This window comes from Equus caballus, chromosome 6 (genome assembly GCF_041296265.1).
Source record: "Equus caballus isolate H_3958 breed thoroughbred chromosome 6, TB-T2T, whole genome shotgun sequence".
Lineage (NCBI taxonomy): Eukaryota > Metazoa > Chordata > Mammalia > Perissodactyla > Equidae > Equus > Equus caballus.
In genome coordinates, this window is record NC_091689.1 from 56,369,270 (window position 1) to 56,396,822 (window position 27,553).

The 27,553-nt window shown below is 38.6% G+C and overlaps 1 protein-coding gene across 2 annotated transcripts in view; it reads left to right on the forward strand.

The window, feature by feature from the left end:
- DERA (deoxyribose-phosphate aldolase) overlaps positions 1–27,553 on the forward strand; it is a 102,085-nt gene that overhangs the window by 50,558 nt on the left and 23,974 nt on the right. The window contains exon 6 of one of the 2 annotated variants that reach the window (XM_023643179.2): positions 6,997–7,125. The exons of the other annotated variant lie outside the window; for it this stretch is intronic. Coding sequence (XP_023498947.1) covers positions 6,997–7,125 — 129 coding nt within the window. The remainder of the gene's footprint in view (positions 1–6,996; positions 7,126–27,553) is intronic. 2 annotated transcript variants of the gene reach the window in all.

Genomic DNA, 27,553 nt, shown 5'->3' on the forward strand with positions numbered 1-27,553 from the left:
TCTTTTTTTGGTTGTCTATTTATTTATTTATTTTATAGATTGGCACCTGAGCTAGCATCTGTTGCCAATCTTCTTTTTTTTGCTGCTTCTTTTTCTCCTCAAAGCCCCCCAGGACATAGTTGTATATTGTAGTTGTGAGTGCCTCTGTTTGTGCTTTGTGGGACGCCGACTCAGCATGGCCTGATGAGTGGTGCCGTGTCTGTGCCCAGGATCCAAACTGGCAAAACCCGGGGCTGCTGAAGCGGAGCAGGTGAACTTAACCACTTGGCCACAGGACCAACCCATATTTATTTATTTTTGTTGAGGTAACATTGGTTTATAACATTACATAAATTACAGGTATACATCATTATATTTCGATTTCTGTGTAGACTACATCATGTTCACCACCTAAAGACTAATTACCATCCATCATTGTATACATTTTCCCCATCACTCCTTTTGCTCTCCTCCCTCCCCTCTTCTCCTCTGGTAATCACCAATCTAATCTCTGTATCTTTGTTTGTTTGTTGTTTTATTATCTTCCACTTATAAGTGAAATCATGCTGTATTTGACTTTCTCTGTCTGACTTCGTTACTTAGCATTATACCCTCACTGTCCATCCATGTTGTTGCAAATGGCAAGATTTCATCTTTTTAATGGCTGAGTAGTATTCCATTGTTTATGTATACCACATCTTCTTTATCCATTCATCCATTGATGGGCACCTGGGTTTTTTCCAAGTCCTGGCTATTGTGAATAATGCTGTAATGAATACAGGGGTGCAAATGTCTTTTTGATTTAGTATTTTCATGTTCTTTGTATAAATACCCAGAAGTGGAATAGCTGGATCATTGCTAGTTCTATTCTTAATTTTTTGAGTAATCTCCATATTGTTTTCCATAGTGGCTGCACCAGTTTACACTCCCACCGGCAGTGTATGAGGGTTCCCTTTTCTTTACATCTTCTCCAACACTTGTTGTTTACTCTGTCCTTTTGACATGTTTCCATTATTCTTTGAGAACTTCCTTGCATTCTTCTAAAAGATATTTCAGGCTTATCTTTGACTTTCTCTGCCCCAGCCCTGGAATCCACTATTTTTCCAAAAAGTTTTGCTTCCTTTTATCAAAGACTGTTATTAAGAAAGGACGATGTGGGTGCTGGGTGTACTCATTGCTGTAGGGATGTTATTATTTCTAGGCCTTCTCAGCGGACAGATCTAGGACATAGATGAATGTTCACTGTACACAATGCAAACGTAGAAAAACATATACATGTATATCTACTTATCTATCTATATTAGAACCACACTAATAACTTCCGTTACAAGCCAACATCACATGGTTTATTCTCACCCTCTCGCTTGTTATATTTATATCCCTCTTTCTTGTTAGTGAGAAATCTTGCTCCCATTATCCTCAGTATATTTACCTGTTTGATCAGTTTCCTCCTATGTAACAGTCTCTTGACCATGTGGACTGTCTGCCTGGCCCAGTACCGCATTCTCAGGCTGGTTGTAATCCCAAAGTCCTCTAGAATTCCCAGCCAGTATGGGTGTCACTTGATTTCTGGCCTTGATCTGGCAGCGTGTGAGCCATCAGTTTCCCTAGGCCCCAGTGACATGCCAGTCCCCAGCTTCCTTGCACCTCCATGGCAATGTACGACTGAGTGCACCCTTGTACCCCCCTCTGGCTGAGAGCTCCCCCAAAGTAGAGTTCAAAATTGTCTTTCTGAATAACAAGAGGCTATTTGGTCTCAGTTATAACAGCTTACGCTTTTAGAGTAACTCAAGTTTATCTTTATTTTTAAATCTGCTTATTATTAACGGTGGATCTAAGGGAAAAATAATCATCTTCATAATCATTTGAAGAATTACTTTTACATTTATTCCTAGAACTTGAGAGGAGTTTGAACTGTAAAAGCAAAGATCTTTTATCCAATCTTGAGGGAAAAAGTGAGGCTTGTAGAGGTTCAGTAACTTTCCTCAGTAACACAGCTAATTAATGGGCAAGCCAGTGCTGAGAATTCCTGATTCAGACATGCGAACTTTATGACAACACAGTGGCCTGTTCTCATCCCATCCAGAAGCCTAATAGAGCAATTGATAGATTATTTTTAGTATATTAAATCATACAAAATTATTTTGTTTCCGAATTACCATGGAATTTTTCCTTTTTTTTTTTTCTGCTTTATCTCCCCAAACCGCCCCCACCCCGTACACAGTTGTATATCTTAGTTGTATGTCCTTCTAGTTGTGGGATGTGGGACGCCGCCTCAACATGGCCTGACGAGCAGTGCCATGTTTGCGCCCAGGATCTGAACCCTGGGCCGCCGCAGTGGAACGCGTGAACTTAACCACTTGGCCACAGAGCCGGGCCCTGGAATTTTTCCTTTGACTCAACTTTTTTTTTCCTAGAAGAATGAAATCAGATTATAATGCTCCTCTGTAGAGTTAGTAATTTGAACTAGATGGGAGTTGACATCCCTGTAGGTTCTGGGCTTTCAGTACTCTATTACTCAAAGTTCTTCACTTTGCTTCCTTGAGAATGCATTTTAACTACAGCGTGTGTGTACCTGCAGGTGTGCGTGTGTGCTGGGATAAAGGCAGAAGAGTCTGAGGAAATAAAATAGTATTCAACTTTTGAAGACATGCATTCTGGTCCCTATTCTCCCACTGACTAGTGATGAAATTTTAGGCAAGTCATTAATCTCTCCACATTTCACTTTTCACATCTGAAATGTGGAAGTGACTGCCAGCTGCCTCACAAGGGATGTTCAAATGATGTGTAGGAAACACTTTGAGCATCTTTGAAGGAAGACGCTTTGAAAACTTACGGGATTTTTCATTCTTTTGAGTAATTATTCCTCATAAAGAATTATTTCAAACAAGAGATCTCTTGATCTTTTTACATCACCTGTAATTTCCTCTGCACGTATAGTCCAGTGGTGATTATATAAATCTACATCCTGCTGCTATCCTTTCCTGCTGATGTCGGGGAAAATCTACCCATTGGTTTTCCCATTGTTTTGCTCATTTATATGGGAAGTAAAGTGACAGTTGGGTATGTTAAAGGACATCATGATTTGAGATTGACTGGGTTATGTTTCAGCCATCAAATCGCTTGGATGTGCATGTGTCATCTCTCTAGTTTCCAAGATGTCTAGCATTGGAATAAAGGTGCTCAAAACTACCTAGACACTGATAATGCTTCTTTGTGGCTTCTGTGGCTTGTGTTGGAGTGAAGCGGTCTATTTTTCTTATATGTAAGATCTGTAAATTCTAATTATGCCTTCACAAGTATTAAGGCAGTGCTTGCTTTGTTTTGCTTTTTAAAGTTGTTTTTGCATTTCTGGAAGTAGGTGAGGAAAAATAACGAAAAACTAGTACTGAATGATTAAACACCTATAAATGCCTGTTGCTGTTCTAGTCACATGTATTATTTAGTCTTTACAAAAATATGTGAACAAACTGAGGCTCCCTAAGTAATTGGGCTCAGAAAAATTGAGTAATTCCTCCAAGTTTTCATAACTAGCAAGTAGCCAGAGCTGGCTTAGCCCAGGAGTCTGTGTTACCCAAAGGAGCGTGGGCTCTGAGTTAAGAAAAAAAATTGTTTGTGAAATAGTAAACTTTTTTCCTCCGGACTGCTCTTCTAGTGCCCACAAAAGGTTGTATCTTATGTTCTTTAAGAAATGTAGAGCGTGGTGTCCCCTGCTTTCTCAGTCCCTCTGTTCTCTGAACCTAATAAGTAGTTAGCAGTAATAGTAATTGTACCACCACCACTGCTAGCAACAGGAAAACGAGTAGCTGACGTTCCTTGAGCATTAACTATGTGCCAGATACTGTCTTAGCACTTTATATGTATTCACCTATGTAATGCTTGAAATGGCTCTGTGAGATGTCATTATAGATGAGGAAACTGAGACAAAGATTAAGAGTTAAGTAATTTGCCCCAATCAAACAACCAGTCAGGGTTAGAGCTGGGATATGAACCCAGGCATTCAGGGCACCCACACTATTATTGTCCATTATGCATAAGACTGCCTCAGTAAATACTTGTTATATTAGAGGTATGAGTTGAAAACTAAAGAAACCTGTTTGGATTCAGTTAAACTGAAAAGGGATTTATTAGTAGGATATAGAGTAGCTCACTGAATCAGGAAGCCTGGAGAAACAGGTTTGGAAAACAAGCAGGACCATGAAAGACTAGGAAGCAGAGAACACAGCCTGATTGTACCATAGGAAGAGTTTGGTTACAGGACCACTGCTGGTGCCGCTCCCACTGGCCAGCACAGCTACCATGCTGGTGCCTGGTGGCTGCTGGGCCACTGGACTCTTGGATCTGCCATTGCTGATGCTGCAATGCTAGTGAAAATCTCTATTCCTTCATCTTTGCATCACTCAGCAAGATTCAAAGGCCCAGGTAGAAGTATTCACTTGATGGAGCCCAGGCCATGTTTTAAAAGGCCAGATTTGGTATTCTTTTTTATTTAATTGTTCTGGTATACTCTGGGCCAAATGGTGACAGAAAGAAATGACAACTTTCCCAATTTTGAACTTTAAGGATTAATATATTTGCTCAGAAAAACTTGACCCTGTTATGTGGTGAAATAGGTCAGTAAAATGATTTGACAAGTTAGCAGTTAATGAGAAGGCACTGGTTTCAAATTTGTCAAATTCAGTTAAGCTCTAAGTGACCATTTTTGGGCCACTCTGTTTGGATCCTGAATTAAAGAGCATAACTTCCAGGTGGCTGATAATTGAGTCAGAAAATACATCTGGTTTTTTTGGTTAATTTTAAATGCAGGTGAAGAAACTCACTGGATAGCAAAAGGTAATACTGTTTAGAAAAAAGGCAGTAGTTTTGTTCATAAATATGATCAGGACTGATGTTTTAAGAACTTTGTTATACAGGCCAAGACACACTTTAACAAATGCTGTAATAAAATATTTTCAAGCCTTATTTGATGCTCACTCATTGTAAGCACCAATCCATATAGAAAATTTCAGTGCAGTACAAGGAGTTGGGACAGGATATGAAATAAAATTTGACTTTTATCACACAACCCTTAACGGGAACTCATTTTACTAGAATTCTGAGCTTAGTAATGTTTCAACTTTTTGAGTACTTACAATATGCCAGGCAATGTGCAAAGTGCTTTGTATACATCCTCCCTTTTAATTCTTGTAATAACCCTATAAAGTAAATATTGTTATTGACACTTTAAGGGTGGAACTGAGGCTGAGAGAAATAACTTGCCTAAGGTCACACAGGAAGTGATAAATTTGGGTTTTAAATCCACGTTTGTCTGGCTCTTGATGGCAACACTGTACTGTGGAAGAAAAATCATTAATTAAATCAGAAGTTAACTGTGAATTAGCATTCTTGAATTTTTAGATCAAGAGATTTCCTTGTCACTTAAGAGAACAACTTTCTCTTTTTAGATTGAGTAACTCAAGAAATGTCATTCCATCCAAGATTCATTCTCTGGGTTAAAAGAATATAAATTGTTATTGCCATGTAGTGTTTTCCTGTTTGTCCTATTCTCACACTTGTTGTCATAGTGGGTGTATGGGTAAGATGTTTTGTCACATTTGAGGTAGGATGGGCAGGGTATGGCATCTCAGATCATCTGAAAACTACCGATTATTAGGGACGTGTGAACATATTCAATCCTTTCTTGAAAAGCCTTCTGAGGGTACCATCTCTCCATAGTGACAAACTCTAAACTTTACCAGGTGTCTTGTAATCAAATATTTGCCTTCATTTGTATTCAGTTTTCACTTTTGAGCTTCATTTTAAACTCAGGTTTTCTAGGGCTAGGAAGGCAAATTTTGTTCATTTTGTTATAACTTTCATGGTTTTGACTAAGTTTGCTGACATGAGACCAATTTTTAGTCTTTTATATGTATTTTCATAAACCTATGAATTATAGAACTTTCCTCTTAGCATTAAAAAATGGTTACTCTAACTCTAACCCTTATTATGAATGTTTCTTTCCTACACCTACTTCCTATGAAGCACACACACATACACAGGAAAGAAAAAGCCCTGATCTTAGTCCTCATATTGTAGCAATAGCCCAAGTTCAAGAAAGGAGTGTGGCCAACTCACTGCAGGGTAAGAGCCAAAATCCACTGGGGTCATTGACAAAAGACTGTGTTAAATAATTTTTCACAACTTTAATACTCATTACACTGATTTTGTTTACTAAAATTCTACTTTGAATATGAAATGTTTTCCCTTCATTTTATTTATTTATTTTGTTTTGTTATGTGTAAGTTTTTTTTTTTGGTATATATACTTTTTTTTTTTTTTTAAATCAATCTGCTTTCAGGGTGCTATTTGGAGCCCCAGAAGGGTAGATGTGGTACTAGGGTCAGGTGTTAATAGGTTCAAGGCTGCTTCTCTGAATCCCTCTGCAGCTGACTGTGTCCACATACATCCAACCCTACCCGGACAGGCTCAACACTTTTTAGTCAGCTATATAGACACATACCCCGGCAGATAGTGGAGCAAGCTGTTATGTCTTTATTGTCATTAGCAGAGCTCTCAGGAAAGTCCTGCTTTGTATTCCAAGAAGAGAACCTATTATGTGTGAATAGAAGAATTAATAAGGACCTGCGGATTCTGTTTTTTTTAGTTTGCGAAGTCGTCCACCCCTGTATGTATGGTAGATCAATTTCTTTTTTCTTATAAGTAACCATCGTGTGGAAGAGGTAGAAATTATTTGTAATTCTCATGTCATTATAATGATATTTTAAAAAGCTCTATGACTCTGGACCTCGGGCCAAGGCTTAGAACGAGTTTCATGGTAGCAAACTAAGCATTCCTTGTAACAGGATGTGAACTGCAACAGAATGCTCTAGGCGATATTAAATTGGGGGTGATTTTTAGAAAGTGACAAATGTTTCATGTTTCCTAAATCTGAGATGGGTTCTACCCGTTCTAAATGGCTGCCAAGTTATGTTATCACTTGCCTGCTTTTGTAACTGCCTCAATTATTTCCTTCCCCAGCCCTGTATGATGAGATCCGTCAGTTTCGCAAGGCCTGTGGGGAGGCTCATCTCAAAACCATCTTAGCAACAGGAGAACTTGGATCTCTTACTAATGTCTATAAAGCCAGTATGATAGCAATGATGGCAGGTAAGCAGTTTTTTAATATTCAAATGATGATATATAGTGAATTGATGTTTTTAGGAGAAATAAGTAAGTGAAAGCATTTGGCTCTTAGCTAAAACTGCTAACCACTTGGAATTTTTTGTAGGAGGGGTCAGATATTTTGTGAATATGTGTACAATATGAAGTGGTCAAAAACTCTCGGCTTTCTTCCACATTTTTTTTTTTTGTGGCATTTCATTGCTGCAGTATCCTTGTAAAGCAGTAGATGGCTCTCTTGTTAGTGAATTGCCTTCTGTGTTATTCTTTGATTATTCATTCATCAACATATGTTAGACAGGAATTTCTTTAACTCTGACTTATTCTTCTCTGTGAATTTAAGCATTTGATTTTTCTCAGAGATGTATATCCATACTGTCCAAGGCAGCCTGTGCTTTTGTTTGTGTTTTTTTCTTTTTAAATGTAGTGCAGTATCATTGTTTGTTATACTTTGAAAGGTAGGTTGACTTATTCTTTATCTCCATGAACAGCTGTCTGTCTATTCGTACGTCCAAGCTTGAACCTGGGTGTCATGCTTGATCCCACCTTTTTCTCACCTTCACATGAGTCAGTGAATGAGTCTTGAGAATTCTACCTCTTCCCCACATCTGATAGATCTTCTCGCCACTGTGGGTGCTGCTGTCTCCGGCCACTGTCATTGCCCACATGGATCACGTCAGCAGTCTCCTAACTAGTCCCTACTGTCTGTCTCTACTCTCGTCCCCTTCCAATCTGTTCTCCACGCTGTTGCCAGAATGCTCTCTTAAAATGCTAATTTGATTGTGGTATCGCTTGCTTAAAATCCTTCAGTGGCTTCCCTTCATCTTCAAGGTAAAATGTAAATTCCTTCAGCGTGATTTTACAAAGGTCCTCCCCAAGACCCTGCCTGTGCCTCTGCCATCTCCTCATTTTCCCTTCGCACCATATGCTCCCGCTATGTGAAATTACGTGTAGCCCTCTGCAGATGGCACCATCCAACCCTCCTGAGTCTCTGTACATGCTCTGCCCTCTGCCTTGAATGCCTTTGCCCAAATAACTCTGTAACATCTTTGGATTCAACACAAGTGTCACTCTTTTCAAGACTGTTTCCCTTACGCTGCCTCCTCTCTCACTACTTGGTTAGTTATCTCCTCTGTGCGCCCCTGTAGCATTCTGTTAAAGCCTCTTTCAGATAGCTTATCACACTAGACTGTGATTGAGGATTGAATTTCTGGGTGCCCTACTAGGGGCTCCATATTTGGTTGAGGATGTATGACTTCTTAGGTTAAATCTGGCACTCTATTGTAGTCACCCTTTAGATTTTTATACTCTGTGTATTTTCTGAATACTCTGTCAAATCTAGCATCAGTCCCTGGAATTCTACTGAAAATCAGCCCACTAGGCATTAATGATTCTATTGCTTTCATCACTGCTACTGTATCCAGAAGATCTCTGCTCTGGTTGTCTCATTTAGAGAAAATCGCTGAAAACCTAAGGATTAGGAGGATTGGAAAACTCTAAAGAGTGGGTCATCGGTTGGCATTTCAAAGGTCACAGTAACAGAAGACTCATTGTAACTCAGGAACTTGGGTAAAGCCCCTTCAAGTCTCAGGTAGACAAGTAGCCTCCCTTTTCACGCCTCTTGCTAGGACAAGACATTGTTAGCCCAGAATGCTGTGATCCAGGTCACAAGGAAAGTATATTCATTTTGGGAGGTCAACCAACCGTATCCTAATCATAGCACCTCCTGCTCATGATAGGAACATGGTATCAGGTCTTCATGCTTGGAAGTCTCTGTTCCTCCCTCCACCCCACCCAAACATAGAAAAGAATGGGACTAGAAGCATGCTTTCCCCTGTCTCTTCCTGTCTGCTTGTGTCCCTGTCCATGTTGTTGTTTCTCTCTTTTGTTTCTTCATTTAATCAGTGTCTATTGAGCACTTACGCTGCGTAATGTAACTTGCATTTGTGGTGTGCTTTACCAGATACTTTAAAATAATATTCCCTAGTCTTCACATCGGCCCTGTGGTTGATGAAGACACTTAAACAGTGACTTGTCTAAGGTCACAGAGCTAGTAGATCAAATATAGTCATCATTTGTACCCAGGTCTTCTGGCCCCAGGTTTATTGCTTTTTCAGTTGTAACACAGCTGTCTCCCAAGGCACCATGCTAGATCTTACGAATTAAAAATATAATTTTTGTGAGATATCATTAAATGAAAGCATCTAGCGCACTTCCTGGCTCATAGTTTATGTTTCTTATTCCATTAAGAAGGTATATAATAGAGGGGCCGGCCCGGTGGTGCAGTGTTTAAGTGCACTCGTTCCGCTTTGGTGGCCCAGGGTATGCCGGTTTGGATCCAGGTGCAGACATGGCACCGCTTGGCAGGCCGTGCTGTGGCAGGCGTCCCACATATAAAGCAGAGGAAGATGGGCACGGATGTTAGCTCAGGGCCAGACTTCCTCAGCAAAAAGAGGAGGATTAGCAGCAGTTAGCTCAGGGCTAATCTTCCTCAAAAAATAAATAAATAAAAGATAATTTAAAAAAAGTGTATAATAGAAGTGAAGTAATTTTTGAAGAACTTTTAAAATTCTTAAAAGTTTCACACTAAATTCACATTGCTTCTTATTTCTATGGTATTGTTTTATTGCTTTTTTCTTAAAAATCAACTTCATTGAGGTAAATTTGCATTCAGTAAAGTCCAGGTGTTAAGTGTACCATGTGATGGATGAATTTTGACAGTTCGTGTGCTCCATCATCCCAGAAATATCATCTGCACCCCTTTGCAGTGAGTTCCACTTGTCTCACCCTCTGCCCCAGATGCAACCACTGATCTGAGTTTTATCACCATAGATTAGCTTTGCCGGTTTTAGAATATCGTGTAATTCTATCTTATGTACGATTTTGTGCTTGTCCCGCCCCAAGCATAATAGCCGTGAGATCTATTCATGTTGTTCTGTGTACATGGATTTTGCTTAGAAATATTCCATTATACAAATATACTGGGTTGCTAAATTTATTGGTATAAAGTTGTTTCTAATATTCTTTTATTAGTCTGCTGTCTATAGGGTCTGTAGTTTTATCTCTTTTTTATTCCTGATATTGGTCATTTTTGTTTTCTTTCCTATCGTTGTTGTCATTCTTTTTTTTGGTAGAAAAAGAGTCTAGCTCTTTTTTGGTAGAAAAAGAGTCTAGGGGTCTGCAAATTTTATTAATCTTTTCAAAGAGCCAATTTTTTTGCTTTGTTGTTTTTTCATTATCATTCGGTTAAAAATATTTTCTGAGGCTGGCCCCATGGCCTAGTGGTTAAGTTTGGCATGCTCTGCTTTGGCACCCTGGGTCCGTCCTTAGCAAAAACATATGTATGTATAAATATATATATATATATTTTTTTGTAATTTCCCTTGAATTTCTTATATTATTTAGAATGTCATTTGAGTGTTATTTAGATTGAAATGTTTAATTTCCAAATATTTTGTGCCTTTCTGGATATCTTATTGTTTTTGACTTAAAATTTAAAAACCTGTCACTCTCAGAGAATATCCATTGTAAGAATCTTTTGTCTTTTGAAATTAATGACTTCTTTTGTAGCCCATTTTATGATATATTTAGGTATATGCTTCAAGTGCAGTTGAAAAGAATGTTGGGTATTTGCAGATATTAGTGGTAGTGTTCTGTAAATGTCAGTTAGGTCAAGTTGGTTGATAGCATTTTTCAGATCTGGTTTCGTTTTGTTTTGGTCTACTTGTTCTGTTTACTACTTAGAGGGGTATTAAAATCTCCAAATATGATTGTGGATTTGTCTACTTATCCCTGTAGTTCTGTCAGATGTGAGTATATATTATTCTAGATGTATTTTGGAGCCCTGTTATTAGGTATATATGCCTTTAGGATTGTTGTATTTACCTGTTAATTAACACATGTTGTTATGACATGTCCTTCTTTATCTCTGGTGCTAGTCTTTGGCTGAATGTCCCCTTTGTCTGACACTAACCTAGCCACACCAGCTTTCTTGTGCTTAACTGTTTGCATGATATATCTTTTTTCCATTCTTTTATTTTCAACCCATCCATGGTTATATATTTAAAGTTTCTCTCTTGTAGGCAGTCTTTTTTTTTTTATCCATTGTGATAATCTCTGGTTTTTAATTGGAATGCTTTGTCCATTTACATTTAACTTAATTATCAATATCATAGGATTTAAGTCTGTCATCTTGTTTGCAGTTTGTTTCATGTTTGTTCTGACCTATAGTTTGTTCCTGTTTTCTTGCTACCTTTTGGGTTCATCAAATATTTTATAGCCTTTCATTTTATTTTTTCTATTGGCTTTTTATCTACTTCCTCTTTGTATTTTTTTAGTGGTTGCTCTAGCAATTATGATATGCATCCTTAACTTATCTAGGCTACCTAGAATTAATACTGTTCCACTTTACACTTCATATGTTACAAATGTAAGAACCTTACAACAGTTGCATTTACACCCTCAACAATCCTTTGAATTATTTTAGCGTCATGTTCCTCTACCTGTGTTATAAACTCCTCCTTACGATAATGCAGTTTTTAATGGTCATTTATGTTTTAAGGAAATTAAAAGAAAAAACTATGTGAAGCTAGTCTTTTTATATTTTCCCACATACATATCATTTCCATCTTTTTTCCTTCCTATCAGTCTGCTGGCAATTAATTCCTTCAGGTTTTGTTCATGTGAAAATGTCTTTATTTCACCCCCATGTTTCAAGGATAGTTTGCTGAATATATAGGTCTGAGTTCTGGGTTGACAGTTTTATTTTTATTTCAGCACTTTAATCATGTCATTCCATTCCTTGGAATTTCATTTCTTCTTGTTTTCCTGTAAGTAATGTCTCATCTTACTCTGGTGGTAGTCAATCAGTATTTTCTCTTTATCTTTGTTTTTCACTAATTTGACCATGATATGCCTAAGTATGATTTTCTTTGAATTTTCCTGCTTGTAGTTAGCTGAACTTTTGGGATCTGTATGTGGATGTTTTCCAATCAATTTAGAACTTTTTAAAAATTATTTTTTAAAATATATTTTCTGCCCCATTCCATCTCTCTTTTCCTTCTAGGACCCCAAGTACATGAGTATTAGATATTGTCCCATAGGTTGCTGAGGTCCTATTTATTTTAATTTTAATCTTTTTTTCCCTTCTCTGTTCTGACTGGCTAACTTAAGTGGATCTTTTTCAAGTTCATTGACCCTCATTGTCTGTCCCAAATTTGCTTTTAAGCCCATCCAGTGAAATTTATGCTATTGTACATTTTTAGTTTCCGATTTCCATTTGACTCTTTTTTATAATTTTTATTTCTCTGCTGAGATTTCCCATTTTTTCACTCATTCAGATGATATTTTCCTTTAAGTCCTTGAACATATTTATAATAGCTGATATAAAGCCCTTATCTGCTGATTTATATATCTGTGTTACCTCAGGTTGTGTCTTGAGCTGTCAGTTTTCCGGTGCTTGAAAATAGTTAGTTGCCTTATATATTATGTTCACTTCTATTGTTATTTATAGCAGGAAGCAAGTCGTTGTAACATTTATCTTGTCATGTATGGAATTCTTCATTGCTTTTCTTTTCTCATTTATCATCAAAATCTCAAAAGGAAAGGAGTTTCTCATTTGCATTCATAATAATTTATCTTGTAATTTTGATAGCCATTTAGATTATTGCAAAAGAAATGCTCTGGAGAGAGAGCAAGGTAGAGATATAGAACTCTGTTGGTCTGGTGTTATACATCATTGTAAGAAAAAACTTAGTTAACCAGGGCATTTGCATTTTTGGTCAACTAAATGATTAGTAGCCTACTTTTGGTTTAATCTTGTTTAGGAATCTTTCAAAGTGTCATCGGGGAAGGAGCCATGGTCATAGGAGTTAGAAGACCTGGATTCTTGTTCCATCTTGCACATTTTGTGACCTTCAGCAAATAAAGTAATCTGATTATTAATTCAAATGAAGTAATGTATATGACTGCATTATAACTATAAACTAAGTACTTTTAAGTTATTAAAAAATATCAGTATACCTTCCTACCCCATCCTACCTCAATAAGAGAGGAAATATAGTTTAATCTTTCATTTTCTCGACTATTACAAGGCATTATTCAGAACATCACTTTTCAAAACTATTTGGTGCACCTGTAGGAGACATAAGATATTAAGCTGAATTTCATTTTATACTGATCCCAAAGCTTACTTCAGGCATGCCTCATTTTGTGGTGCTTTGCTTTATTGCACTTTGCAGATATTGCATGTTTTACAAATGGAAAGTTTGTGGCAACTCCGCATCAAGCACATCTGTGAGCACCATTTTTCCAACAGCTCTTTTTGTGTCTCTGTGTCACAGTTTGGTAATTCTTTCAATATTTCAAACTTTTTCATTATTCTTATATTTTTTATGGTGATTTGTGATCCGTGATCTTTGTTACTAATGTGATCGTTTTGGGGCTCCACGAACCACGCCCATATAAGATGGCAAACTTAATGGATAAGTGTGTGTGTTCTGACCTCTTCACTGACCAGCCGTTCCCTCGTCTCTTTCCCTCTTCTTGGGCCTTTCTATTCCCTGAGACACAGCAATATTGAAATTAGGCCAATTAATAACCCTACGATGGCTTCTAAAGTGTTTGAGTGAAAGGAAGAGTTGCACATTTCTTGCTTTAAAGCAAAAGCTAGCAATGATTAAGCTGAGTGAGGAAGGCATGTTGAAAGCTGAGATCGGCTGAAAGCTAGGCCTCTTGGTGCCAAACATTTAACTAAGTTGTGACCGCAAAGGAAAAGTTCTTGAAGGAAATTAAAAGTGGTACTCCAGTGAACAGATGCGTGTTAAAGTGAAACAGCCTTATTGCTGATGTGGAGAAACTTTTAGTGGTCTGGATAGAAGATCAAACCAGCCACAACATTCCCTTAAGCTAAAGGCTAATCTAGAGCGAGGCCCTAACTCTCTTCAATTCTGTGAAGCCTGAGAGAGGTGAGGATGCTGCAGAAGAAAAGTTGGAAGCTAGCAGAGGTTGGTTCATGAGGTTTAAGGGGAAAGTCATCTCCATAAGGTGAGTGACTTCCAGGGGTTCAAGACTTCAGTGGAGGAAGTAACTGCAGGTGTGGTGGAAATAGCAAGAGAACTAGAATTAGTGGTGGAGCCTGAAGATGTGCCTGACTTGCTGCGCTCTCATGATGAAACTTTAAGGGATGAAGAGTTGCTTTTTATGGATGAGCAAACAAAGTAGTTTCTTGAGATGGAATCTACTGCGGGTGAAAATGCTGTGAATATTGTTGAAATGACAACAAAAGATTTAGAATATTCCATAAACTTAGTTGATAAAGCAGTGGCAAGGTTTGAGAGGGTTAACTGCAATTTTGAAAGCAATTCTACTGTGGGTAGAAATACTATCAAGCAGCATCGCATGCTACAGAGAAATTGTTTGTGAAAGGAAGAGTCAATCGATGCAGCAAACTTCATTGTTGTCTTATTTTAACAAATTGCCACAGCCACCCCAGCCTTCAGCAGCCGCCACCCTGATCAGTCAGCAGCCATCAACATGGAGGCAAAACCCTCCACCAGCAGAAAGATTATGACTCGCTGAAGGCTCAGATGATGGTTAACTTTTCTTAACAATAAAGTCTTTTTTAATTAAGGTATATACATTGTCTTTTTAGACATAATGCTATTGCACACTGAATAGACTACAGTATAGTGTAAATATAATTTTTATACGCACTGGTAAACCAAAAACTTTGTGTGTCTTGCTTCATTGCAATATTTGCTTTATTGCGGTGGTCTGGAACTGGATTTGCAATATATCTGATGTATGCCTGTATATTAGTAGAATTGTTTAATAAGTCTTAGATATGAATTTCTTTTGCCACCTTTTGACTCTGTCTTAATAAAGGTGTAAAAAGAATCCGATTAGTTGAGAATCACAATTAGATGTGGTCCAGTTAATTCTGTATATGGTAGACTTCTCAGCTACGTTTATTTGTCATCTCTCCTAATTCTTTTACTCCAGAAGCTATAGCAGCCACCACAGCTCTTTGATGTGTATCCAAATAAAATGTCATTTAAGTGGAGATTGCTTATTCAGCTGCAACACTGATCCAGAACCAAACCAGGGACCAGAAAAAATTAAAAAAGGAAATATTTTGAATAGATGAAATATATGTGATATAATCTATAATACAGCAATAATAATGGCTAACATTTCTTGAGCATTTACTACATGCCAGGGGCTATTTTAAGGGCTTTGTGTCTATTTACGTTTAATCTTCACAACAGCTCTATGAGGGAGGTGCTCTTATGGCAAAATAAGAACGTCAATTAAAAGGATATTTTTGCTTCGATTCTAAATGGTTATTATTGATATTTGGGAACATTCCAGTTACTTCTGCCTTTGTTATATCATTTCCTCTGTCTGTTTAAGCCTTCTTTGCTCCCCTTTGCCCTTAAATCTTTTTAAAGATTTAAATAAAATTGCCATACTGTGTCAAATGTCTCTGTGATCCTCGAGAGGCAGAATTAATTAATTGTTCATACTCTTGTGCTCCTAGGACGGTTGTAAATACCAGTAGCGTTTGTCACACAGTATCATCATGAACTATGAACCTCCCTGAGGCCAAGGACTATATCTTACTTATCTGTATTCTCCTGTGATTACTACCGTGCCTGGCATCTGGGAGAGCGTAAGAAAATATTTTGAGATACATGAATGAATGGAATGAATGAATAAGAAAGAAAGAGTGAAATTTGAAAATCTAGATTTATCTTTCTAGATGTGCCACAACCTAATAGAGTTTGGACATGTTATTTTGAGACCAACTTTTATTTTGATTGAACAAACAGATCGATAATTTATACATTTGACAAGGAGTTTATGTATCCCAGGCATTGTTTAGGTGATCTAAGCAGTGGTATTGTGAGGATTCTGAGGTAGTTCTACAGGCAAGGAAGAACTAAGGAAAACTTTTTGCCATGGCTTTTTGGTCAAAGAAAATGGATCTTCCATTTACGTTAGTGGAAATGTGGTGAGAGAAATACAAATAAAGGAAGCGATGAGGTAGGAGTCAACCATTTGGAGGGAATATAATCAGAGAAGAGAAATGAGAGCCATATTTTTTTCATCAAACAATCTAAGAACAAGGTGATAGGAAGTGAGATAGAAAGAGAAACATGCTTATAGAAAAGAAAAGCCTAAAGCAGGTCAATCTCCTGCTCAGGGATTTCAGCCTAGCAAACGCACACGTTAAGAATAATGCCAGGATGTAGAAAAGTGGCTTTATCTTTCAGTAGCGGTGGACTTTTAGCACGCACGCAACAGCTAACAAGCTCCGCTCTGCAGTTATTCTAGACCTTATCTTTGGAAATAATGCGGGCATGATAAATAAGGTTGGAATAGAAAAGCACTAAAGATGCAATCATAATGTCATCAGGTTTGAATTGCTGATGAAGATCTGTGGAAAGAGTACTAACAGAAAAATATGGGGTTTGAGAAACGCAGACCTTGAAGGAATGCAAAATGAGTTTTGAACTTGGCTGGAATTTTTTAACGTATAGGAAATCACAAAAGAAAAAGTAGGAACCAGGGGAGGGAATATTTGAAATTCAACCCAATAAGATCAAAGTCATACAAAACAATGAGTTGAAGCAGAGAAAGAAAAGAAAATATAAGGGAAGCCATTGAAAAAAACAAAATAAAGGGGGAAAAGTGTGGGGAACTTGCTATAACTGAAGGAAACAAAAACCCTAAAAAAAAATGCTGCCCTTAATAGCCAATTAACATCTAAGGTTTTTTTTTAAAACATCTTTAGAAATTTAATATGAATCAAACTGTAGAGTAAATGACAGTGTAGATTTCTTTTTCTAAAGATTGTCACAAGTCACACCACAAGTCCTTTATCTTGGGCTGCAAATCTTCATATACTCAAGAAATGTGGATCCAGATGGCAAGTCCAGACCCCTGTGGTGTTCCAGCCTGCCTTTTTTTTTTTTTAAATAAGATCTTGCCTTTTATAGGAAAAGCATTTAATTTATGAAAAGGTATGCTGCAATTGAAAGTTCATCACTGGGGAAAGCATATGAATATAGATGTGTATTAGATTGTGTTAAAGGATTTAAAGTGTAAATTTATTTACAATTCTTTTTAACTAGCCCTAAAAATTAAGCCACTTACAGGGTAAAAATGAGTTAACTTGCCCTCTCATTCAGGGACTAAATTTAAATTCAGGCACCCAAGCAAAAATTTCAGAAAGTTTATCCCCACCCACCCATGCCCTCACCATTCTTTGTTGGGTGCAAAATAAAGAGCTCTGCAGAAGAGGGAAGTTCTCCTCTTTTCTGGCCTCCCAGCAGGGCAGGAACTACTGATGGTGCATTTTGGTATATGCATATCGTTTTAAAGAAAAGGTTAAGTCTCTGACATACATTTCAACACAAAGCATTTTCTTTGCCTCTCCATGGCTGAGCTTCTGGGAAAAAAAAAATGAAAAGAAAATTTTGGCCGGTCCAGTGACATAGTGGTTAAGTTTGTGCGCTCTGTTTCGGTGATCCAGGGTTCATGGGTTTGGATCCTGGGTGCAGACCTACCCACTGCTCATCAAGCTGTGCTGAGACAGCATCCCACATACAAAATCGAGGAAGCCTGGCACAGGTGTTAGCTCAGGGACAATCTTCCTCAAACAAAAAGAGGAAGATTGGCAACAGATGTTGGCTCAGGGCCAATCTTCCTTACCCAAAATAAAAGAAAGAAAATCTTGTAAGCTTAGTTTTTTATGTGGTGTATGCTAGTCTGTGTACAATTTTACTCTATGAAATTTTTAAAACTGTAGCCCAACTTCTTCCAAAATCACCTAACTGTGCCTTCTCTAGACCTAGTTTCCCTAGCAAAATTCATGGGCACCCTGGCTAGCTGCGTAGTAAGTAGCTATGAAATGCTTGTTGATAAGTTCAGGGACATCAGTAGATACATCTGTAAACAAAATGTATAAAATTCAATTTTTTAACAAATTTGTATTTTCCTATTGAAAGAAACATTGAAGGATTTCTTTTTCTTTTCTTAGTGAATTTCTGGTACATGATGTAGAGGTTAGACCTGTAGATACTGCCTCATGTCTCTGAGGTTCTGTTATTCATTTGTCTTTAGTCCCTAGCACATTAGCTTTTGTTATTTATTCATTCATATCTGTGCCGCCTATTAGCAAACTCTTAAGTGCTGGGAAATTGGAATCCTTGAATAGGTCTTTCAGTATATTGTACCAGATAGATACTTGATACATGTATTTGTTGAATGATTAAATGAATAAAGGTTAATAAATCATGTGAAGTTAGTAGTTTACAAATTTTTTTGCAAGTGTCCTAAGAGGGAAATAGGGGAGGTGGTACCTTATCTTCTTTTAGTAGATGAAAACCTGAGGTTCAGAAGTTAAGTGACTAGACCAAGGCCACACATTGAGAAAGTGGCGGAATTCTGAAGGACTCTTGGCTCCAAATCCCATGCTTTAGTTATTGCACAGTCCCGCTCTCCACCCTGCGATTGATCTGTATGTAATTTACGATGATATATATAAGCTGTGTTTAACCTTCGGAGGCACAGATGTATTTCTAGAGTTACTGAATGAGATTTTTATGTTGCCCTGTACTTTTCTACTGAGGACAAGAAAAGTAAGACAATAGAGAGACACTGTGTTTGGAGAAAAACTATAGGGGGTGGTGGACATGAAATAAGCATGAAAGAGAAAAGCGAAAGCAAGCCCAGGGACCCACCCATGAGAAGCCCACAGTAAATCCTTGCTGAAATGAAAAGGAAGGATGCCAAGAGCACCTTCGCCTCAGGCAGCTTCCACTGTTTTTTTATATTTACCTGCTCTGCTGATGGTCCCATAATGATGCACTTGGAACATTAGCAGGGTCATGACCTTCCTCTTGTCCACCTAATGAAGGAGGAGGAGAAATGTCAAAGCCGAGGGTAGTCTGAGACTGAAGGAGCCAAGAATGTGAGATAAAAGGGTGTGGGGGAATGGAAATGGTATTGGAGCACGTGTAGAAGGATATCCCAGCATAAGAGGAGGAAAATTGAAACCTTCGCATGAAGAGTGATTGAAAGGAAAGTGGAAGTCTTATTTAGGAAGAGAACAATCATTGGTCTTATGATATTGTATTCAAATACTTGAACACACACACACACAAAGATGAAAAAGGATGATTGTTCTCTGTTACCCCCAGGTAGGAGGATTGGGACCAACTTTTAGAAGTTATAGAAAGATCGATTTTGGCCTGGTATAAGGCAGAGTTTTGTTACAGTCCAGATTGTGCAGAAATTGGATGGGCTACATCAGGAAGTAGAAGATGTTCATGGGCTGGCTGACAACCTGATAGAGCTACTGTTACATGTGTGATACTCAGTGACCATTAGAGATGCTTTCTGTTTGTTTTCACGTGTGTGTGTGTGAAATTTCAGTGTAGATTACAATTATAGACAGGGCCCCAAAATATGGAAATTACGGGAAAAGAGGAATGTCCTGTTTTCCTAAGGCTTCTGTAACAAAGTACCTTAAACTTGGTGGCTTAAAACAACAGAATTTTATGCTTATGATTCTGCAGGGTAGAAGTTCAAAAGCAAGGTATCTGCAGGGTCATGCTCCCAATGAAATCTGCGGAGAATATTTCCTTGCCTCTTCCAGCTTCTCCTATGTGCTGGCAATACTTGATATTCCTTGCCTTGTAGATGCATCACTCCAGTCTCTGCTTCCGTCATCACTCCCATCCGTCCATCTCCTCCCTGGGTCTTTCTGTGTCTCTTCTCCTCTTCTTACAAGGACACTAGTCATTCAGTGGCCCACCTTACTTATCAAGACCTTATCTTTATTTAACTAATTATGTCTACAATAACCTTATTTCCAAGTAAGTCACTTTCTGAGGTACTGGGGGTTGGAACTTTGACATATCTTTTGGGGGAGGGGGGGCGCAAGTCAACTCATAACAAAGATAAACAGGGTTCTTACACTGTGGTTCTGTTATCTCCTGTAAAGACCTGAAGAAGTTAGAGAAAAATACTTTGAGTCAAACCAGCAAACTTAAATTCAGGTACAAAAGATTGATTTTTCCCTCTGAGCAATGTTGGATGGTTTTGTGGATAGGGGAAATCTACTAGATATTAAATATTTTTATCTGCAAAAAGCATTTGGTAAGGTTCTCAATGGGAGATTAATGGCTAAAATAAAGAATGAGGCATTAGGAGATAAATTTGCTTATGAGCAAGAGACAGAGACTAACAGTAGAAGGAAATACTTTTTAGATTGGAAAGGAGTGACATACAGCACAAGCCAGGAATCAGTTTTGGGACCTATGGGTTTTTCACTTTATTTTTATTGGACTTTGTAATAAAAATACAGATCTTCAAACAGTCTAAGACAGAGTGAGTAATACTACAAGCATCAGTAATCAAAAGTTATTCTCTATCATAAACTAAATGACTGATAATAAATACTGACACAAGACTACACAATGTACCATAATATTGTAAAATGGAGCAAGTGATTCTCCTGTGTTCTCTTTGCTTCTGCATGGGCGAATATTTGTTTATTTGCTTTTTAAAAAATATTTGAGGGTTTCTAGGTTTACTTTATAAGCCAAGTAAATGAAAAAATATGTTTTTTAAACTTGGAAGGATGTGTTAACTGAGGGAAAAATTGGTTGAACCAAGACAAAGGTTATATTGCCATCACTAGAATAAAGAAACTAGGGACCCTGTGTGTTAAATTTCTCAGCAAGCTATTCAGTAAAAAGACTTAAGGAGTGAGGGGGCGTTTTTGAAATCATCAGCTTATTCTGCAGTCATGACTTTAATGGAGGCATATGCAAAAAAGTCATTGTTAGAATGATGAAACTACACGTCTGAGGGAGTGAAGTATTATAGTATGGAACTTTTTGCTTAGCTTTTCCTTTTTTTAAATTTTAACATAATGGCTCCAAAAATCCATGAAATTCAGTGCTGGTGTATGTAACTTTTGTCCTCCCAGGAACTAGTTAAGTATGTGGGAAACATACTTTTCAAAGTGGAATTTTGCCTGCACCTCCTTTTGTCTGAGTCATTGAAAGATCTTTACAGATTCATGTCTGTTTTTCCTTGATTTGTATGTTGTCTGATAAGCCAAGAGAAATAGAGCAACTCAATGGTCAAAAGTTAGCTCATAAAAGTTGTAAATGCTTTGAAAATTGGAAGGGATTATAAAGTATAAAGAAGCTTCCTTAACCTCAAGGCTTTCATTTTACAGGTGAGAAAACTGAGATCCAGAAAGGTCAGACTCACAAGGAATTTGCCTAATGACAAATAGCTAAGGTCAAAACATAGTTTAGAACGAGGTTTTCAACCCAGGCTACACACTAGAATTTCCTGAAGAACTTCTTAAATAAACTGTTGAAAAGATCCTATCCCCAGAGGTTCTGATTTTACTTAGTCTTGAATGGAGCCAAGAGAATTAGTAGTTTTTAAAATTTCCCCTGGTGCTTCTGTGTAGGTGGGAATGAGAACCTCTGTTCTGGAATCTAGGTGCCCTGATGTTAAGGGTTCTTTCCTCTCACACGGGTAGTTGAGAAATTATTTGTAGAGAGAATTCCAAATTCTAGGGGGAAAAGTTGTTTTTTTTTTTTTAGCAGAGACAGGCCACAATTAACGAACTGATTGTCCTAGTAGTTAGTTACCATGCAGATTGCTTGTTCGGAACTCTGAACCTAAATTCCCATAGAAACAGATGGTTCTTTGGTCTCTGGGCCAGCCTAGAGTTTAGCATACAGAATAAGTGAAATTCAGTTCTGCATCAGTAGTTCTTTACTCCTAACCAACACACATACTGGTGTTTTTTGAAAGAACACGAATTTATATTTCCAATTAGGTTTCTGAGAACAATTTTTATCCTTCCGCCACCTTGATAGTGGTATGAGAGTTTCTCCTCCTTCCATCTTCAACATGTTAGGTTTAGGATTTGAATGGGGATTTCCCCAATTTCAAGCTGTGCTGGGGAGTGGAAGGAAATGAGGGACTGAGGGGTGGGGGAGGACTATAGTGAAGACTAAGGAACTGAGGGATAAGAAAGGAGACTAGTCAAGAAGAGAAGGGCTAGGATTCTCTGTCATCCTAATGCCTTGGGACATTTCTTTCCCTTGGATAGGCTCATCCAGCAAGTATTTAATGAATATCTAATATTTATCGGTATTTGGACATTGACGCTATTCTGGGCATTGGAGAAGGATAAGTAGAGAGAAGGGGGAGGGAAAAATAAGTAAGACATAGCCCTTTCCCTTTAATCCCTGACAATATCTCTCAGTCTGGTGAGGAAGTGAAAAATAGGGTTTATGATTTGCCCTGTTGGGAATGCAGGGGCCATAGGGACACTGATGCCAAGTGCTGCGGGAACAGGGCTGACCCCCTCTGGAGGAGGCATGGAAGGGTTCACAAAACAAGTGGCATCTGTATAGGGGCCCTCAGGTGTAGATATAGAGGAAGGGCATTTCAGGCAGAGGAACACGTGCTCTTTTATACACAGAGGCTTGAAAGAGCCAGTCCTGGTGACAAAGCTGGTATGGTTGGGGTGGGGAGTAAATGGAGAAATGGCAGGAGAGGTGGAGGATGAAGCTGGTAAGTTGCTTGGGGCTTAATGCCATGCTGAAGAATTTGGCTTTCCTGTTTGTGGGTTCAGAAAGTTTTTAGTCTTTGAAAGTTTTTAGCCTGAGAAATGAGTGACTGAGTAATTCATCCATCCATTTATTCATTCACTAGGACTTAACTGAAGTCTGCTGTGTGCCAGGCACTGGGGATAAAGATCAATAAGACACCCTCACTCCAGCCACTTTGTAGGAGTGGAGCAGTGATCTGATTTTCATTTTAGGAACATAACCTTTCGTCAGTGTGTTTAGACTGGAGACATGGAACCCATTAGGAAGCTGTTGTGACAATCTAGCTGACCACGACGAGGAGCTGAACTGAGGCAATGCAGTGGGGAGGGAGAGGAGTGGACAGCTGCAGGAGATATTAAGGGGGCAGAGTGAATAGTATTTGGTGTGTAATTGTGTGCTGAGCAGGGGAGGGAGAGGACAAAACAACTCCTCATGGTGCCATTTGTCAGGATAGGGAATTCAAGAGAAGCAAGGCTTCCCAACCCAGGAACCCAAGCCTCTGCTTCTCTTTATAAGGCCTCCACCTGTCCCCTCTGTTGTTGGCTTATTGCAGGACGCACCATAGTCTCCCCACTTTTCTTCTTCTTTTCTGGTTTTCTAACAAGCAAAAACATAGTTAATGTTTTTAAGGAAATCTGATTAAGGCTATGAAGATAAAAGAGGCTATTTTTCTGTTTAGAAAACGTTAGCAAGACAAGGCATGTGAAGCAAACTGGAGAACTAGTGCAGTTGTTTTAGTGATTTGGGAGGAAAAGGACATTCATGCTTTTACTTGAATTATCGGGGTGATGATTTGCTTTTGCTAGTGACCCAAGAATGAGTGTAGTAGTATGCTTTTTGTAAAAAATTCATCATCAACTGGGGCATTGAAAGTAAGTTTCATATGCTACAAAGCTGCTAAATTGGGCAGGGACAACAGAGGAGGCATTGAATAGTCAATGAAATTGGAAAGAATTTAGATCATCCATGTCACACAACGCCAGCACAAGGCTGTTTGTAGAACATTAGCTACTATCACACTGGTTGGATATTAACATTCTAGTGAATAATTAAAATATTCCTGTTTATTTTTTAATAAAAAGAAAAAGCATATAAATTACCTCGGAGTTGATAATGTTACCTATAGTTGCATTCACAGATGTGGAGCCTTCTGACTAGGATTGTAGATGCCTTAGACAATTAAAAACAACATTTTCTTCTGCCTTTCTTGCGTGGTCATTTTACACTATTCATTCTCCTAATGCTTTCAAAAATAGAAAATAAAAATCCTTAAAACTGCTTGGAGACATTTTCATTATAGATGGTATTTTCTAAATTGAGTGGTTATTAAATATATCTTTCTGCTGAAATTGTTTTTGAAGTGCATTTCTCGTTTTCGTCTTCTGTCCGTAAGCACACACCCGGCAGAGCTGATCCTTGGTTTCTTCCTGCCTTGCTTTTTAACATCCAGACTCCCACGAGGTGATCAGGTACTCCCTTATAATTGAATATCCTTTTCTATTAAACCCACTCCTTTCCACTAACTGTTTTCTTTGGTTGTTCCTTCAGGGGTAGACTGGAAAAGTTCAGGGTTTTTATTCAAGACAGTTGCCTAAGAGAAAAGAGTGACTCGCGCTGAGACTGGAAAGAGATTCATGCTCAGAAACAGAGAGGGGGAGACGGATGCTTGTGCAGACGTAGTCTTAGGGTCTTGTGTGGTGTTGTGTTAGATGCAGTGTTTGAGTAGTTCTAGACATCTGTGGGACTACTGGACCCCACTGTTTTCCGAGGACATGCCTGGATTTATGTCTCTTAGGTGGTAGTAACAATGTTAGTAGAGTCGTAAGAGGGGAAAGTGCAACCAGAGGAAGAATTTTCTGAGGAGGACAAGGTAATGAGTTGGGAGAATATTAAGGATGAGCTCTCTGCCTCCGGCTCCCCAGAGTCAGAAATGGCTGACACATTGGGGGAGGAGGCATTAGCTAGAAACTTCTTCAAAGTGTGGGTACTTCGGGAGCTTAGAAAGGAAATCCTAATGTGGACTTTTCAAACAAAATATTCCTTTCCTTAGTGCCCCAAATAAGTCCAATCAAATAAAATTAGAATAATGGCTGCCAGGCACTATAGAACAGCAAGGTTATAAGCTCTAGATGATTTACTATAGAAATTACAGATGTAGAAAGAAATACCAAGTAAGACCCAATATACATAACCTTATGTGATCCTTATACATGAGCAGAAACTAGCAAGAACATTGGCGGAGAACTTGGGAATGCCCTTGCTCCTCAGAGCTGCCCTATGGGAGGTTCCTCCTTCTTGCCTTCTCTTATTTCCTTAGCTGATTGCTGCCTGTGACTATTTCCTTATCCTCTCCTGAAGTACCACGTTGTCTTGAATGGGGCCACAGGCCCATTCTTCTCTTCTCTTCCCTTGCAGTGTTGCTCTGGTAGGCCGAGTGCTAGTTTCTTAGCTATGCCCTCCTTCCTCTCATCTCGTTATCAGTCTCCTTCCTTGCCCAGCTCTGTGATGAAATACCCTAGAGAGGTGAGTTTGGGTTTGTTCTGAAATATAAGTGACCAAACCTCAATCTTTGAACTGTTCAAAACTCACCTCTTGGGCCGGCTCCGTGGCCGAGTGGTTAAGTTCGCCCGCTCCGCTTCAGTGGCCCAGGGTTTCAGCGGTTCGAATCCTGGGCACAGACATGGCGCTGCTCATCAGGCCTTGCTGAGGCAGCGTCCCACATGCCACAATTAGTATGGACCCACAACTAAAATATGCAACTATGTACTGGGGGGATTTGGGGAGAAAAAGCAGGAAAAAAAAGATTGGCAACAGTTGTTAGCTCAGGTGCGAATCTTTAAGAAAAAACTCACCTCTTAACACCTATGCATGTGATGTCTTTTTTTTCTTTAATGGATTCTTCTCAGTTTCCTAGGGCTGCCATAACAGTACCACAGACTGAGGGGTTTAAACAGAAGTCTATTGTCTCGTAGTTTGGGAGGCTAGAAACCTGAGATCAGGATATCATCAGGGTGGTTCCTTCTAAGGGCGGAAGGGGGGAATCTGTTCCTTGCTTCTCCTCTAGCTTCTGGTAGTTTGCTGGAGTTCCTTGGCTTGTAGAAGCATCACCCCCATCTCTGCCCTGATGTGCATGTGGTGTTTTCCCTATGCGTGTGTCTCGTCACATGGCGTTCTTTTTATAAGGACATTGGTCATACTGGATTAGGACCCACCTTACTCTAGTTACTAATGACATCTGCAGTGACCCTAACTCCAAATAAAATCACATTCCAGCGGGCTGGGGGTTAGGACTTCTATGTAAGAATTTTGGAGAGGCACAGTTCAACCCATAGCAAATGAGTTCTAAATGAGGAAAGCAAAGCTAGAGTTTAGGAAGGACGTTTTTGTTCATTTTGCTCATGTACCTAAGGGCTTGTATTAGGTAGGAGAGAAGCGGTGAGATTATCTTTCTCTACCATTGTGAGTTGCACAGCAGCTAAAGACAACCACTAAGTGGCAGTGGCGAGCGAAGACTAGGGCTCATGGAAGAAAAGCAGGTGAGTCTGTGATTGTGGGCAGGAGTGCCAGGAGGCACGAGTGACTGGGACCTGTGCTCATGCATGTAAAAATATTCCTAGTGATTTGTGCCTGAGAAACTCAAAGCTCCAATAATTCCTTACTACTCTCTCCCCACAAAACCTGGGTACCCAGTCCTTCTCTGCCTCACCGTCTTGAGATTCCGTGTCCAAATGCAAACTCCATTGTAAGTTAAAGCTCAGAGCAACCTCTTCCTCAACCTGGCAGTCGATCAAGGGAATGGGTTGTAGATAGTCAGATGTGTCTGACTATCCTCTGCTTCCTGAGAAAACATTGTTATGCAGAATGCTTAGGAGGGGTTAATATGACTTAGGTTCCATAAAGATAAAATATCGTTTTCTGGCCTCACCTGGCACTTATTACCAGGTGAAATATTGTTTATCTGGAGAAGTACGTTTTGATTTCTAGCCAGCCATGAATTAACAAACTTTTGGTGTGCAATCCATTTCTAGATTGGAGAATTGCATGTTAAACTGCTCAATTTAATAATTAAAGGTAGAAAAATGGAATTGCTTAATCTGTGTAGTCAACTAGCAGTTTAATATATGCAGATTATTTAAATCTGAATCTAAAACTAAGTATTCAGAATATAAATAGACGCAGATAGGAAATAAAAAGCACACGTAATTCCCCCAGACACTAAACCAAACCAAACCAAACCAAACCAAAAAAGCCTTAACTGCTCCCTAACAACTTTATTCCCCCACCAAATCTTGTTTCTTTCCTTTGGTTTGTGAATCTAGAAATCTCATGCTTTCTGGAATCCATAATAAAAGATTACTTTTAAATGCAACAATTCTCAATTTCTGTTAATGCATTGAAAGAAATCATTGAGGCTAATGAAGAAAAGGGGAACAGTAATTTCTGAAGTAAGAAGAAAAAAAGAGACTGGCCATCTTCCTAAATTTTTGTTAGTAATCACTTTAACTTATTAAATTGTATGCTCTCCTTAAAAACAGGAGGGTGTTTGCAAATATATCCTGTGTACAATGGGAACAAATGACGGCATGGGGCTTTGGTTCTTTGTTACATTCTTTTTTTCAAAAATTAACATGGATTATGTTTATTAGTTTTTTTTTAAGAAGTAAAGAAATCCTACTATAAATTAAGATAGAGATACTTTAGAAGCTTCTAAAATCAAGGTTAGGAACCATTGATTTATAAGGATCATCTGCATATGTGTG